We start from the raw sequence: 17,450 nt of genomic DNA on the forward strand, positions 1-17,450 counted from the left end.
GTGCAGATAGGACTAGTTTGAAGACTAGTTTGAAGACTAAAACTCTCACTCAGTCTGAAGACCTCAGTTTGAACATCTGTATCGTATATTTATATTAGCGGGAATATTCACTGAATAATAATAACTGCAGTATGCAATTAGCACTAACTTGAAGACTAGTGTGAAGACTAGTCTGAAGACTATACTCTCACTCAGCTTGAAGACGTTTTTTGGATTAATTGATGTGTGATCCTTCTTGTTAATTCTACCACTACACTTTTGAAATCGAATTTAGCTTTTTCTGATCAATTGTTACTGTCAACCTATACCAATTGTCCAACGAATTCATCTCAGCCAACTCTCGTTTAGCTGACAGTATTCCCCATACAAAAATTGATTAAACGAAAGAAACGAAAATATCTATTGAAACAGTTTTTGTCCTGAGATTGGTCGGTGAAATACACGTCATGTTATCGGACTTCAAATTTAATTTATCGTACACATATCGATCTCTTGCTCGTGCAGTTATTAGACCAAAAAAGATATACGTGTACACCGAACTTTCTGTACGAGCGAACGAGATCAAACCTTTTACTTCGTTCACAAGCAAGCAGTTTGAATTTGTTTGAACACGCGATAACTCGTCGCGTCGCGGTAATTAGCGCGAGTCATAAAGGCGGCCTAATTAGCCGCGCTAATTAAAGTAATTTCATTCGTTGATTCGATTTACTAGACGGGTCTAGATACTCGATACGAAAGACCCTTGTTACTTGCCGTCACCGTCGTTAGCTCGCGTAACTTGTCAACTTTTAATTAAAGGATTTCGAATGTCTGACGGTCAGAGAATGTCTGGTGGCTTTTAGGGGTTTGAGATTTGAGATCTGAGAGACTTGAGAAGTTAACTTTGGATATTTTGGGGCCTTTAAAATTTTCGGACTTGAAAGACTTGCAGCTTGAGATTTTAGAACTTTTGAATTTTCAAGGGTTTGGAGTTTTGGAGACTCAGGAACCCTACGCGTTGAGTTCCAGCGCGCTGAAATCCTACGCGTTGAGTTCCAACGCGTTGAAATTCTACGCGTCGAGTTCCAGCGCGCTGAAATCCTACGCGTTGAGTTCCAACGCGTTGAAATCCTACGCGTCGAGTTCCAGCGTGCTGAAATCCTACGCGTTGAGTTCCAACGCGTTGAAATCCTACGCGTCGAGTTCCAGCGCGCTGAAATCCTACGCGTTGAAATCCTACGCGTCGAGTTCCAGCGTGCTGAAATCCTACGCGTTGAGTTCCAACGCGTTGAAATTCTACGCGTCGAGTTCCAGCGCGCTGAAATCCTACGCGTTGAGTTCGAGTGCGTTGAAATCCTACGCGTTGAGTTCCAGCGCGCTGAAACCCTACGCGTTGAGATCCTACGCGTCGAGTTCCAACGCGCCGAAAGCCTACGCGTTGAGTTCCAGCGCGCTGAAACCCTACGCGCTGAATTCCAGCGTGCCGAAACCCTACGCGTTGAGTTCCAGGGCGCCGAAAGCCTACGCATTGAGTTCCAGCGCGTTGAAATCCTACGTGTTGAGTTCGAGTGCGTTGAAATCCTACGCGTTGAGTTCCAGCGTGCCGAAACCCTACGCGTTGAGTTCCAGTGCTCCGAAACCCTACGCGCTGAGTTCCAGCGCGTCAAAATTACAGAATTCCCAATTATACAACTACTAGTCATTCAAACCCACAAATTGAACCTTGTGTCCAAACCTTCAAACCCAGAAAACGTAACAAATATTTAAAACTTGATCTCCAAGCTCCAAAACCTCTCACCCCAAAGTATAAAAAGCGTCCCCAAAAATATCACAACCCAGGTGCGTCATGAATTACACGTGAAGCCCCATTTCAAGCTGACTTCGATCACCCGTATCGAACAATACTATCAGTAATCGCAAATCAGTCGTGGCAACAAAGTCGTAGCCCAGTTTACCGGACGATTGTATCTAATTAACCCTGCTAAGAGAGACTATGCGAAGCATTTCAGCCACGGTTGAACCGAGCGTGAAGAGTTCCGAACAATGTCGTGGTTCCGAACGAGGTGGTTGCTTTGTTCGCCGGCCGTTTGGTCAATTATGCGGCTCTGGTTAGTCAACGGCTCGTAAACCTACGTTCACGGTTCGTTCTAGTCGGTTTTCATTCGTACCTCGAATTTATGCAGATTTCCTCTCGGCGCGATAAAACGAATGAATTTGTTTCATTAATTCGCTACAATGTGTCTCATTACGCGTCAATTATTTCATCGGAATTATTTTAAAAGAGATCCAGTCGATAAATCAGGTTCGAACAAGGCGAACCCGTAGAAACGCGTGTATAGAAGTGAATTGGAAGTCAAGCCGTCGATGGTTCTCTCCGGCGTTTCAATTGAATTACTTGGTGCAGAAATGCAAATTAAAAGTTCCCTTTCATCGTGACTGTGCTCTATGAAGCCGTCGCTGAAAGGGTGACTCTAGCGATCGTCGCGTCGTTCTTTGACGACGAAAAGCCTTCAGACAATCCAGTTTCATCGAGCCACTCGAGCGCGTTCCGCTAGCGAACTTTCCCGTCTCGAAAATTTCCATTTGCGGCTCGGTTCTTTGCTGACCAGCGCTCGTTAACCAATACAAAGTCCTGTCTCGAGGGTGGTTCGAGTGTTTTGCGGATTTCGAGCTTAAACGTGGATTCTACGCTCAACGTGCTCTCGGAGCTTTCCACTCTGGAACCGCGGAACTTTCGTAACTTTTCGAACTGTGGCCAACTATTCCGATTTTCGAATGAGCTTTCGATACGCATAGAACTTTTTAGGCGTTTTTGAATACTTGGGTATAACGCGACAGGGTGCGGTTGGACGAAGTATGGTGAATAAATTTGTAGCTGAGGGTATTGTGTGTTTTGTTGGGGAATGCAGTGCGTTAGAATGATACGAGTTGAGTTGCACCGCTGTGAAAGCATTGCGATGTATTGCAGCGCGTTGATATAATATGGGTCAAGTTAGAGTGCGTTAGAATTTCACGCATTGTAGTTAGAGTGCGTCAGAATTCCACGCGATGTAGTTAGAGTGCGTCAGAATTCCACGCGTTGAGTTCCAGCGCATCAGAATTCCATGCGTTGAGTTCCCACCGCGTCAGAATTCCACGCGTTGAGTTCCAGCACGCCAAAATTCCATGCGTTGAATTCCTAGCGCGTCAGAATTCCACGCGTTGAATTCCAGCGCGTCAGAATTCCATGCGTTGAGTTCCAGCGCGTCAGAATTCCATGCGTTGAGTTCCCAGTGCGTCAGAATTCCATGCGTTGAGTTCCAGTGCGCCGAAATTCCACGCGTTGAGTTCCAGCGCGTCAGAATCCCATGCGTTGAGTTCCTAGCGCGTCAAAATTCCACGCGTTGAGTTCCAGCGCGTCAGAATTCCACGCGTTGAGTTCCAGCGCGTCAGAATTCCACGCGTTGAGTTCCAGCGCGTCAGAATTCCATGCGTTGAGTTCCCAGTGCGTCAGAATTCCATGCGTTGAGTTCCAGCGCGCCGAAATTCCACGCGTTGAGTTCCAACGTGTTGAAATCCTACGCGTTGAGTTCCAGTGCGCTGAAATTCCACGCGTTGAGTTCCAGCGCGTCAGAATCCCATGCGTTGAGTTCCTAGCGCGTCAGAATTCCACGCGTTGAGTTCCAGCGCGTCAGAATTCCACGCGTTGAGTTCCAGCGCGTCAGAATTCCATGCGTTGAGTTCCCAGTGCGTCAGTATTCCATGCGTTGAGTTCCCAGTGCGTCAGAATTCCATGCGTTGAGTTCCCAGTGCGCCGAAATTCCACGCGGTGAGTTCCAACCTGTTGGAATCCTACGCGTTGAGTTCCAACGCGTTGAAATCCTATGCGTTGAGTTCCCATCGCGTCGAAATTCTACGCGTTGAGTTCCAGCACGCTGCAATTGCACGCGTTGAGTTCCTACGTGTTGAGTTCCAGCGCGCCAAAGTACCACCCGTCGTATTATATCATATCTAAACATACCACCCCTAATTACAACAGTCTTACGCCCCAGTGCACGCACTACAACTTCTCAAAATTGAATCCACCAAATTACAACGCGTCAATTTACTCCGCCCCAAATCGCCTCGAATTACAATCTGACTAAGAACGAATTGTACAAATTAATAATACCATTCCTTTATCCCCAATTTCTCTGTAATAATAAAAAGTTTTTGATTGGTACCGCGAATAGTAGAATGATGGATAAAGTAAAGGTTCTGCAAATCCTCTGGAACCGATGTCTTCTTGCGACCAGTCGTTTAAACGAATTGAAGAGGAAACAAATGATCCGCAGTTTAGGGCTACGATAAATTCCTGCCAGGATAGGGAGAAATTCCTATCGTTCATGTCGAGAGACGAGGTTCTTGGAAATGGAAGAGAATCTGCAAACATTTCTCTAGGGTTAATAGCTCTGGATCTCTGAATTTCTTGCAGTTTGTAGAAAAAGATGTGGGTAGATCCATCTTACTTGCTGCGGAGCTACGTTTATGCTCGAATAATAAGAACTTGCTAATTCCCGTGAATCATTTTTCATGGAGATAAAACAGTTCGGGTATTCGTTACTGCAATTTACGTAGAATTTAAGTGTGGAACTGTTCTTCACTTGGATGATGATGTAGAAAATTCTACCGTCATCTTTTATTACTTTATGCAGTTGTATCAGATTTTCTCTCTATGAACTTTTATAAAAATATTATACTTGATAACGTAATGAAGCATGAATAATAATGTAGTAGTAAATAACAGAATCGTTAAAATATGCACATTTGCAGTTTTATAATGGTACAATATCACGCAGAAGCAATTATTATTTACAGAATAAATTCACTTGTTGAAACAATTATTTACAGAATAAATTCACGTGTTGCGCAGTTTTTAAAAATATTTCATACTCGAAAACAGATTTAAATTTTGCACGATCATTAGTTAAATCCTCGTCGCGAGATGTAACAGCGGGGAATAAATATTCAAGAATTCTTGAAAACGCCAACATTGATCCTGTCGACGAGATTTCCGGAAACAATAGATTTTCTGACGGGAAACGTTTTTTCGCGTATAAATTCGACCACGGTTCGAGTGTCGTTCGTCGGATCGGAATAATTTCTTCTAATTGGAACGAGTGTTCGACGATCGTGAAATTGTCCCGCGTGGGCACAAGTAGAAAGAATAAAAAAGAACGTCAAAACGGCGCAATTTCGTTCGATTAAACGCGATCGACCTCGTTTGCGCGTATTTCGATCGACAGCGAAATTTCGTGTACAACCTTTCTTCTCCTCCGCGTTCCTCGATGCCGAATTTTTTTCAATTACCCGAAATTCGAACTTTTATTGCGTCTTTTGCACGGGCTGCGTTCGTAAATTGTTTTTCCACGACGAAATACTCGTTTGTTAGAAACTAACAGGTTTAGTTTAAAAGCTTTTTCAGGTGAATTAATTAAAATTTCATTTTTAAATCAAACACTTTTTCTGTCTCCAGAGATCATTTCATAATATGAAATTTTTAAAACAAGTCATTATAACCATTCTAAAAATACTGCTCTTTAAATTTAAAAAGTAAAAACAATAACATCGTTGTCAAACAAAAATTGAATAACAACTTCATTTTTAACAAGCATTAAATATCGACGTCGTCTTAAATAAAAATTAAAAGACAACCTGGTTTTTAACAAAAATTAAATGGCATCTTAAATAAAAATTAAATGACAACCTCATCTTAAATGAAAATTAAATAACACCCTCATCTTTAACAAAAATTAAATACCATATTCAAATAAAAATTAAATGACATCCTCATCTTAAATGAAAATTAAATAACACCCTCATTTTTAAGAAAAATTAAATACCATATTCAAATAAAAATTAAATGACATCCTCATCTTAAATGAAAATTAAATAACACCCTCATTTTTAAGAAAAATTAAATACCATCTTCAAATAAAAATTATATGACATCCTCATCTTAAATGAAAATTAAATAACACCCTCATTTTTAAGAAAAATTAAATACCATCTTCAAATAAAAATTATATGACATCCTCATCTTAACTGAAAATTAAATAACACCCTCATTTTTAACAAAAATTAAATACCATCTTAAATAAAAATTAAATAACACCCTCGTCTTAAATAAAAATTAAATGACACCCTCGTCTTAAATAAAAATTAAATGACACCCTCGTCTTCAACAAAAATTAAATAATCCCCTCATCTTGAACAAAAATTAAACAACCCCTTCCTCTAGAACAAAAATTAAATATCACCCTAAAAAAAATAAACAACATCGCCTTCATTAAAAATTAAATAACACCCTCGTCTTAACCAAAAATTAAATAACCCCTCGTCTTCAACAAAATTAAACAACCCCCGCTTCAACAACAATTAAATAACCTCCTCTTTAACTAAAATTAACCACCTAAATAAAAATTAGATAACATCGCCTTAAATAAAAATTAAATAACCTCTTCAAAAAAAATGAAAGTGCCTCTAATAAAAAGTTTTTAAAAAAAGAAGCACGTCTCCGTGAAAAAGTGTTGGTAAAAGAGTTAAAAGCATGTCTATCCTAGGCAAAGTAAGAAGGAGAGCCACATGAAGTTTGCGTCGCGTTCTCGCCCCTTTTGTCACGGAAGCTCGGGGAAAAAGTTTTAATCTCCCGCCAAACAAGCTTCGTAGAATGTGTTTTGTCTGGAAGCGTATCGACGTCGTTCTTCAAGCCCTAATCTCGGCTGGTATCACCCGGGAGGACAGCGACGATGCTCGATGAATAATTCGTGAGTCTCTCACGGCGAGCTTTCGTGGACCAGGATCTATCCTGAGCTTTTCCTATAGGCCAGACACCATCTAAATTTCATCGCCTCTACCGCACCTTTGAACGCAGAAATTCATTCGGGTTTCGATGAATCGTTGTGTCTACCGCCTCTTTGAATATGGAAATTCGCTGGGGATTTCGCTGAATTGTTGCGTTTTCAAATGAGCCTGGCTTTAGGGGACTGCTGGGAATTCGGTGTTAGGGAAGTCGGAAGTTTTTAAGGTTCAAGGTTCTGGAGTGGTTTTATGATTTTTTAGTTTTTTAGTTTTGGAGGTTTATTGTGGAATAGTAGGCCCAAGTTCCAAAATTCCAAATTCCCAAGATTGCAAATTTCTAAGATTGCAAATTTCTAAGATTGCAAATTCCCAAGATTCCGAATTCCCAAGATTCCGAATTCCCAAGATTCCGAATTCCCAAGGTTCCGAATTCCCAAGATTCCGAATTACCAAGATTCCGAATTCCCAAGATTCCGAATTCCCAAGATTGCAAATTCCCAAGACTCCGAATTCCCAAAATTCCAAATTCCCAAGATTCCAAATTCCCAAGATCCCAAATTCCCAAGATCCCAAATTCCCAAGATTCCAAATTCCCAAGATCCCAAATTCCTAAGATCCCAAATTCCCAAGATCCCAAATTCCCAATGTTCCGAATTCCCAATGTTCCGAATTCCCAAGGTTCCGAATTCCCAAGGTTCCGAATTCCCAAGATTGCAAATTCCCAAGATTCCGAATTCCCAAGATTGCAAATTCCCAAGATTCCAAATTTCCAAGGTTCCAAATTCCCAAGATTCCAAATTCCAAACTTCCCAAATTCTCAAACCCCCGAAACTCCAAACCCCCGAAACTCCAAACCCCCAAAACTCCAAACCCCCGAAACTCCAAACCCCCAAAACTCCAAACCCCCGAAACTCCAAACCCCCGAAACTCCAAACCCCCGAAACTCCAAACCCCCAAAATTCCAAACCCCCAAAACTCCACCCCCTCCACACCTCAAAATTTCCTCCAAGCCCTACTCAGCTTTCCCAAAAAGCCATCATCACATCTCCCCGACACCGGCGCTCAATTCTCGTATTCGTGGCCATACCTATTCCATTAGACTCGAAAGTAGTCTGGTCGCGAAGTAAATTTGGAGGGTGTAACGTTAACGAGGCTCAGCCGCGTTAAGACCCCGTAGCTTTCCGAATTAATCGCGTGGAATACCGCGTCCCGTGGCTGGAGAGTTCAAATATTCTCGTCCCGTTAAGTGTTTATTAATAGCGCACAAAGCTTCTGTCGGCTTCGTGGCTGAAATTGCTTTAGTTCCGGTAGATGACCAGCTTTGCCGTCTGGCCGTGAAACGGGCCTGATAAAGTTCAGTGGAAGGTGCTGCCTTCTGCGGATAGTAGTAAAGCTAGAAATTTCAGCTGACTGCGTCTGACTGTGCGTCGTGTATGTTCACTTTGTCTCGTTAGTGGTAGAAGCCAGATGTAGTCAGACTGCGGCCGACCACTTACTGTCTCTACTACTTACGATCTTACGTTGTCTCTTCCTTCATCAACTAATCAAATTAACATTAATTAATGTTAATAAATAATAGTTCGTTTTTAAGCTAGGTTGGTACAAATTTCATTAAACCAGTAACGGATTGTAAAAAATAAACAGTGGGATATTTACAAAATTCAGATGGGAACATATGGAGAGACAATATACAATGTATGAATGTCAACTGGGTTATTTATTGAAAGTCATATTTATGTTCATTCAAAATGACGCTGTTCACAGGTGTTGCTGAGTTAAGTACCTTGAATTTATCGTTGAACAAATTTGTAGTATAAAGTGACATACATCCAAATAATTCTTTCAGTCTTAACATAAACATGAAGGTAGTGAAAGTAAAATTTTCTGATTCTGTCGAAACTGACTCCTTCACCGACCAATCTCATATCAATTTCAATTTGAAACTCAACCTTCTGCACTCAAAAGGTGACCTTCTAGTCAATACAAAAATTTCAAATAAATATTTTCTAACTGCTTAACCTACACCAAACTTATATTATTATACATGTGATGAATAAACATTCTGCACTTGAGAAGTGATCTGTTCAATACAAAAGTTTCAAATAAATTATTTCAACTGCTTAACCTACCCCAAACCTATAGTATCACACATCTGATGAATGAACACAGTGAAACAAGCAATAGTGAAACAAGCAACACTCGAATAATTTCAAATTTCACCCCTTTCAACTAAAAATACTGAAATTCGCGATCAGTGATGAAAGTCCCTTAGAGTGCAAGAGGTAACTATAGGATAAATGTCAGTGTCTAATCGTGGAGATAGTCGGAGGTGTTTCAGGCAGCAGTAGCAGCTGCAGCGGCTGCAGCTGCAGGTGGCGGTGGTCAGCAACCGGCTCCAACGCAAGCCGGAAACGAGAGCAACCCCGAAGGTGCCGTCGAAGGCAACGCTTTGGTACCTGTCACATCCGGTGCCACCACACCAGCGACCGCGACACAGGGCACCGACCTGAAAGGTCAACCAAAGCGCCTTCACGTCAGCAATATACCTTTCCGTTTCCGAGACCCTGATCTCAGGGCAATGTTTGGGGTAAGTAACTCTTAGTTCGCCTTCTCATTCGTTTGACGAGCACCAGATTACACTTGACTAGTAACTATTTGTCGCTTGATGATGTAGATTGTTGTTTGAATCAATTTGTGCTGGTAGTTTGGTACGAATTCGATGTCGCTGATAAATTGTTGCGGTTTGCACTCTACTGGGGTTGGTAAAAGAATGAATTTGAAATCTCGCTAGAATTTTTCAGGTAAACCGTCGTAAAATTTATGGACGTCGTAAAATTTAGTGTCGGGAAATTTTTATGGTACATAATGTTTCTTTATGGTTAAATAATATAAAGCATCGTTGGGATTTTACCTGTTTTGGTGGTTTTAAGAGATGTACAAAAATGTTGTTTAAATTCGAAGTTTGTAAGAATGTCAATTATACTTCAATGATGAACGTCGATGAATTTTTATGGTGCACAATGTTTCTGCTTTACGGTTAAATAATATAAAGCATCGTCAAGATTGTACCTGTTTCAGTGGTTTTAAGAGATGTACAGAAAAATTGTTTAAATTCAAAGCTTGTTAGAGTGTCAATTATACGTCAATGATGAAAGGAGATAAATTAAGGAAATAACAGAGAAGAAATAGTAATGGCTGTGTAATGGGAGGAAAAAAATTTAAAGCATCATCAATATTGTACCTGTTTCGGTGGTGATTTTAAGAGATGTACAAAAATGTTGTTTAAATTCAAAGCTTGTAAGAATGTCAATTATACTTCAATGATGAACGTCGATGAATTGTTATGGTGCACAATGTTTCTGCTTTACGGTTAAATAATTTAAAGCATCGTCAAGATTGTACTTTTTTGGTGGTTTTAAGAGATGTACAGAAAAGTTGTTTAAATCCAAAGCTTGTAAGAATGTCAATTATACTTCAATGATAAACGTCGATGAATTTTTATGGTGCATAATGTTTCTCCTTTACGGTTAAATAATTTAAAGCATCGTCAAGATTGTACCTGTTTTGGTGGTTTTAAGAGATGTACAGAAAAGTTGTTTAAGTCCAAAGCTTGTAAGAATGTCAGTTCAGTCAATGATGAACGTCGATGAATTTTTTTTATGGTACATAATGTTTCTGCTTTATGGTTAAATAATTTAAAGCATCGTCAAGATTGTACTTTTTTTGGTGGTTTTAAGAGATGTACAGAAAAGTTGTTTAAGTTCAAAGCTTGTTAGAGTGTCAATTATACGTCAATGATGAACGGAGATAAATTAAGGAAATGGTAGAGAAAAAGTAGTAATGAGAGGAAATTATTCAAGTGCATTCTTTTTCCAACCCCCACGGCAAGTGAAATATTCTCGAGACAACGTTGCTTTCTGTATTCCAGCAATTCGGGCCAATCCTCGACGTGGAAATCATATTTAACGAAAGGGGAAGCAAGGTAAGCTGAAGTCGACCTTAGGCCGCGAGCCACCCCTGTCAACCCACCCCTAACTACGATACAGTTAGATTTAAGCCGCACCACAGAATCCTCGTCGCCAGGATCAAGCTTCGCGATTCCTATTCTCTTCGATTCCAACACGTAATCGCGACAACTTCCCTCATCCAAAAACAAGGTACGAACTTTTCGGCCATTAGTTCCTCGATAACTTTCACAATTTTCACCCCCGTTCCGCCACTCAAACGATGCTCGCAATCATCGCGAAGATTTCGTAACTCGAACGTGACTCGATTTTTCTTCCCCGAACGCGTGACCGCGCAACTTATCAAAAAAGTTCAGACGTGTCCTGGCCACGAGGAGATCTCGAGGTCGTAATCATTCGCCGAACGGATGCAACGGGTGCCTTCTCTAACGATGAAATTCCATTTCGACCACGGAGGATGCGATGTTTATCCGAGGATGTACAAGGACGAGAAAACTGGGTCGTGACGTTGCATCCGCTCGGTACACCTTCTTTTGCAGCGCGATGCCAACGAAAGTCGCGTAGATTCGTACCGAGAGTATTGAAGTGCTGTGCCATTGTCGAAATTCATTCTTTCTTGTTGAACATTTTTGACTGGGTCTGTTATAGATATCAAAACATGCTAGATCGTGAGTTGGAAATCTCACGTTGTTAGGGTATATGGAGATTTTCATGTGTGACTTTACTGTCACACAGTTAGGAGATGCGAGGAGGGTTCAATTTTCAAATCAGCAAATTACAGATTTAGAAATTTAAATTCATGAACGTATGGATACATCTAGGAAGTCACTTTACAAATTCATGTGCTCTCAAATTTCATAACTCACGAATTTCCAAGCCTTGCAAATTTCCAAGCCTTCTGTATTTAGAAATTTACAAATTCATGAGGTTCTATTCCTCAGATTAAATATTCAGAGGGTTTCAAATGACTTGGACATTTTCAAATTTTACCTTTGACAAATTTCCAAATTTAAGTAGAGCAGTATATCTTGGAAGATACTTACACCAATGTGTTCTATGAGATATATTACATGATTGCAATACAAACTTGTTGCAAATACAACGCGTATTGAATTAGTCAATCTCCGACTTTCAATTTTGTGGACACAGATCTGGTCACAGTTAGCTAATTACTTCTACAACCTGAGGACCAGTGAGAATTAAAATGTTGGGTACATTCAGAGATTCTTGTTCAGATTTCAATTAAAAATATGAGTTAATACCCTCAACCTCAAATTGTTTGGACATGTTACAGTTAGCTTATTGCTACAACCTGATGAATACTGAAAATTAAAATGTTAGGTATATTCGGAGGTTCTTCATGAAATTTCAATTGAAAATATGAATTAATATCTTCAACTTCAAATTGTTTCGACAAGTCACAGTCAGCTAATTCTTACAACCTGAGGACCACTAAAAATGAAAATATTAGATGCATCCAGAGATCCTTTATGAAAATTCAATTGAAAATGTGAATTAACATCTTCAACCTGTAATTGTTTGTCCACGTCACACTTAGCTAATTCTTATAATCTGAGGATCACTAAAAATGAAAATATTAGATGCATCCAGAGATCCTTTATGAAAAATCAATTGAAAATATGAATTAATACCCTCAACCTCAAATTGTTTGGATAAGTCACAGTCAGCTAATTCTTACAACCTGAGGACCACTAAAAATGAAAATATTAGATGCATCCAGAGATCCTTCATCAAAAATCAATTGAAAATATGAATTAACATCTTCAACCTCAAATTGTTTGGTCCAATCACAGTTAGCTAATTCTTACAACTTGAGGACCATTAAAAATGAAAATATTAGATGCATCCAGAGATCCTTCATGAAAAATCAATTGAAAATATGAATTATTATCCTCAACCTCAAATTGTTTGAACAAGTCACAGTTAGCTAATTCTTCCAACCTGAGGACCACTAAAAATGAAAATATTAGATGCATCCAGAGATCCTTTATGAAAAATCAATTGAAAATATGAATTATTATCCTCAACCTCAAATTGTTTGAACAAGTCACAGTTAGCTAATTCTTATAATCTGAAGACCACTAAAAATTAAAATGTTGGGTACATTCAGAGATCCTTCATCAAAAATCAATTGAAAATATGAATTAATATCTTCAACCCCAAATTGTTTGAACAAGTCACAGTCAGCTAATTCTTCCAATCTGAGGATCATTGAAAATTAAAATGTTGTCTACATTTAGAGATCCTTAATCAAAAGTCAAGTTAAATACGAGTTAAATAGAAAATATCACATTGGAACCGCAATATCGGAATCGCAATAGAACGCGCATTGAATTTCGCATCATGAAATGGAACGCATTGAGGTTTGAAGAATCTCGAAAACGTCTGGGCCAAATAATTGATAGATCACTCGTAGCCGGTAAATTAGTCGAGAAGGATTGAAGTTCGATCATCGTGGACTGGACAATGGACGAGCGTGCGTGACGTCGTCAGCAGACGATGCTATTGGGTTACTGGTACCAGGGAAGCTTGATGAAGTGCACTTGAGTGTGCTTGACGCAAAGACGCTGAATATGCAAGCTCACCGGATGCCGGCTGTCGGCACGATGTATTACTGCGGATCTTATCCAGACCGCTGTCATCCATATTGAAACCTATTTGCATTTCAAACTCCTCGTTCACCCCTCTCCACGCTATTTTTCTCGGGAGATCATTTTTACCACAATTAAAACTCTGGTGTTTACTCTTGTAATTCGAGTCGGTCAGGAAATTTTTGTCAATAAGTTATAAATCATTTATGGCTGGATAATTTTACTCGGCAATAAAATATTAAATTCGATTCGATGATCATTCATGAATAAAAAATACGAGCTGGTAAAATAAACGGAATAGGAGATGCAAATGACGGAGAAATGTGAACACTATTTCCTCAATGAGGGAATATTTCCAACACAGAAAATGTAGATATTTTTCGTGGAGCTCAAAAATATTTTTCTGAAAGAAAATATTTTTCCTTGGAGATAAAATGAATAGAGAAGAATGTAACCGATCTCGATATCATTTTAAGAATATAAATCAAAGGGAAACAGAAATTATTGGCCCGTAATGAAGGAAAAAAGTCTCCAGCCGGAATATCGGAGTGTAAGTACCCTCTTTATCACCTGTCGGACGAAACTGTTGGCCGCAGAAAAATGTACGCACGAGAAATACTGTCTTGCAGAGCTGACTAAGGAGTGTCCATGCTCCACTTGCAGGAAAGCAATCTCAGCTGCTCGTCCATCACGGATTTCCAGCAGTATTTCGTTTCCTCGTTGCGACAATTCTCGATGCGATCTCATCTCCGCTTCCAGTATACATTCTGCCATATAGACAGCTGCGGGCGCAGCTGGCCCTCGTTATATTGCTCGTTAACACTTTGTCCGGAAATTTTACCAAACTGTTGCTGTTTTCTTCTTCAAAATCATTCACTTCGATATATTTTACGTACTTTGATATATTTTATATACTTTACGTACTTTGATATGTTTTATATACTTTACATACTTTGATATATTTTATATACTTTACGTACTTTGATATGTTTTATATACTTTACATACTTTAATATATTTTATCAAAGTATGTAAACTTTTTCGATATACTTTATCTGTTAAGAGCACACAGTTCGTTTTTACAATTCAAGTATTAATAAATCATCTAAAGTAGAAAGGCAAAATTTTCTGTACAATTTGATGAATTCAGTGCAGACTTTAACAATGTCTTCTGTATAACTTTCAATTGTATTTTTGTATAGATTTCGTATTTTGTTAATAATTTGAAAAATCCAGTGCTGACAAATATAACAATATTTTCTATATGTATAACTTTACATCATATTTTTTATATAAATTTCGTATTTTGTTAATAATTTAACAAATTCATTACAGTAAAAATTTAACTTTCAATCATTTTTTTTGTACAAATTTCATACTTTGTTAATAGTGATATATTTTACAAAATTCATTGAAAATACTTCACAGTCATGTTTGAAATATTTAACACAACTATTGTCACCCAAAGAAAAGTAACTTTTTACGGATCGATGATTCTTGCCCTCAAGAATAAAATTACGACAGATTTCAGGAAGTTTGCGGTTGTTAACGTGCTATACGGTATAAGCTGGCGGCAGTGCTCGTAAAACTTTGAAAATATTTTCCATCTGAACGCGGCTTACAGTAAACCTCAAACAGTGTTAACTCTTCCTATTTGTCAGGCTTAATTTTCGAACACCGTTTACATTTCTGCTTTGCCCGGACACGGTAACACGGGATAAGCTAATCAGTTTATCACGTTCTAACTCTAACTAAGGTTCCCTTCGTAATCAGTCGTAGAACATTTCGTTTCTGGCGGGAATTCAAACATTTGACTGAGTTGAAGTGTGACGGAAAACCTTGCTGTTGGCGATATAGTGAGGTGGTAAACGTAGTTGGTCAGATGAGGTGGTCAGATTCTTTCATATTTGAGGAGGAAGGTTTAGAATGTTCAGTATAATGAATTTGTAAATTGAGGAAGTTAGAAGTTGTTGAATTTGGATATTTCTAAAAGGAGCTTATGAATTTGGAAGTTTCTAAATGTGGTACTCTATGAATTTGTAAATTTCTAAATTTGAGAGTCTATGAATTTGGAAATTTCCAAAGGTGGTACTGTATGAATTTGCAAATTTCTAATTTTAGAACCGTAGGAATTAGTGAATTTCTAAATGTGAGTATAATGAATGTGTAAACTCAGGAACTTGAAAATTGTTGAATTTGGAAATTTCTAAATTTGAGAGTTTATGAATTTGTAAATTTCTAAATGTGACACTATGAATTTGCAAATTTCTAATTTTGGAACCTAGGAAGCACTGAATTTCTAAATCTGACACTGCATGAATTTGCAAATTCCTAAATCTGGGTGTCAATGAATTTGTAAATTTCTAAATCTGAAACCAAGTGAATTCATAAATTTCCAAAACTAAACCCACATGAATTCACAAAATTTCCAAAACTAAAACCCTATAAAAACCCTAAATCTCCAAACCTGAAATCTCACTAATTCAAAACCTCATAAATTTAATAATAAAAAAAATTAAAAAGTCACAGTACAAAAGATCATATCGCATTTTGTCAAGGGCGACCCCTAAACATGAACCAAACAAAAAAAATGAAAAGCAAGAAGCAATATGCATCGCAGAAGTTTCGAAAGGGTTAATTATCCCAGCCAGATCCTTTTCATTGTCCTTCGTGGCATAAAACTTAGCAAAGTTCATCGAGATTACGAAATCGCGTGGAAAGTTTCGCTTTGCAACAGCGCGAAGCAAGAGATATCGAGTAAAAGGTCTTCCAGCCGTAATTTCCTGCAGACCAAGCGATATAATTAGATCAGAAATCCATTATTTCGGGCAACTCGCGATGATTTTTCGCGTCAGCCAAGTTTTCGGCTGTGCTCTTCGTCGACGAGAACTTTCCAGTTTGCATATTCAGCGGGTCCGAGTTCTTGTCGCGAATATTACGTCGTTGTAACTTGATGCGAGTAATCAGCTCTAATTTCCAAGTTTTCTGTTTATTCTGGAAGCTCCATTGTATTTCGAATTGGATTAGCGTGCATATTTAGCGAGTTTGTGGAACATTATGCAAATATCGGAGCATGTAAAATATTCTGACGGTTCAATGTATTATCTTCATTTACATATTTTACTTTATTATATTTCGTATATTATATTTTGTAAGCATTTGTCTTCGTTTTGAAATTATGGAAAGGTCTCATGAAGGTCTCATTTCTGAAGACTCTTGATTTTCGATATTTTACTTAATTATATTTTGTAAGCACATATTTACTTTTATTTTGAAATTATGGAAGTGTCTCATGATTTTTTCAAGACTCTTGATTTTACATATTTTACTCAGATTATATTTTATAAACATACATTTACCTTCATTTTAAAATTAGGAAAATGTCTCATGATTTTCTCAAGAGTCTTGATTTTGCATATTTTACTCAATTATATTTTATAAACATATATATCTTCGTTTTGAAATTATAGAATTGTCTCATGATTGTCGTTTCTCAAGATTTTAATTCGTCCAGAATTAACTGGCTAAAAGTTGCAGAACGCTATGTATTTCGTCGTTAATGATTCATTAGCTAGCCGGTTGAAATTGTCAATTAAAATGGTCGAAAATGGAACGTAGGATGAGACCGGTTGTTGGAGTTGCTATTAGGGCAATAATAGGGAGGTCTATTTCGATCGTACACGGCAATCCTGACAGGAAGTCTAGCTCAAGTCACATCCGTCGCTTGAACAACCAATCCCAAGTGGAATATAGCTGTTACGATTACAACGGTCCGAAAGGGGATTAATTAAACTCGTTGACGACCAGTTGTCCGTCCTCACCGATCATCCTGAATCTGTGACATACACCTTTCCGTTTGATGGTTCACACATAATCTTCCAATCGTCTCAACGTTCTCTTCATATTAAAACTACTTCATTGCTAAACATCATTTACTTTATACATCTTGTTATTATCATATATTACATATGTGGCGATTGCACCATTTTTATTTTGGACATCTCATCTTGTTATTATTATATATTATATATATTGTGTTTGTACCATTTTGAGTCTGAATGTCTGATTTTATGAT

The 17,450-nt window shown here is 38.4% G+C and overlaps 1 protein-coding gene across 12 annotated transcripts in view; it reads left to right on the plus strand.

Annotated features, from left to right (window-relative positions):
• Positions 1–17,450, plus strand: part of LOC100878167 (RNA-binding Fox protein 1) — a 341,805-nt gene that overhangs the window by 220,515 nt on the left and 103,840 nt on the right. For all 12 annotated transcript variants that reach the window (XM_076530956.1, XM_076530957.1, XM_076530955.1 and 9 more), the window contains 2 exons: positions 9,122–9,385; positions 10,727–10,780. In XM_076530956.1, coding sequence (XP_076387071.1) covers positions 9,122–9,385; positions 10,727–10,780 — 318 coding nt within the window. The remainder of the gene's footprint in view (positions 1–9,121; positions 9,386–10,726; positions 10,781–17,450) is intronic.

The sequence above is a fragment of the Megachile rotundata genome, chromosome 4 (genome assembly GCF_050947335.1).
Source record: "Megachile rotundata isolate GNS110a chromosome 4, iyMegRotu1, whole genome shotgun sequence".
Lineage (NCBI taxonomy): Eukaryota > Metazoa > Arthropoda > Insecta > Hymenoptera > Megachilidae > Megachile > Megachile rotundata.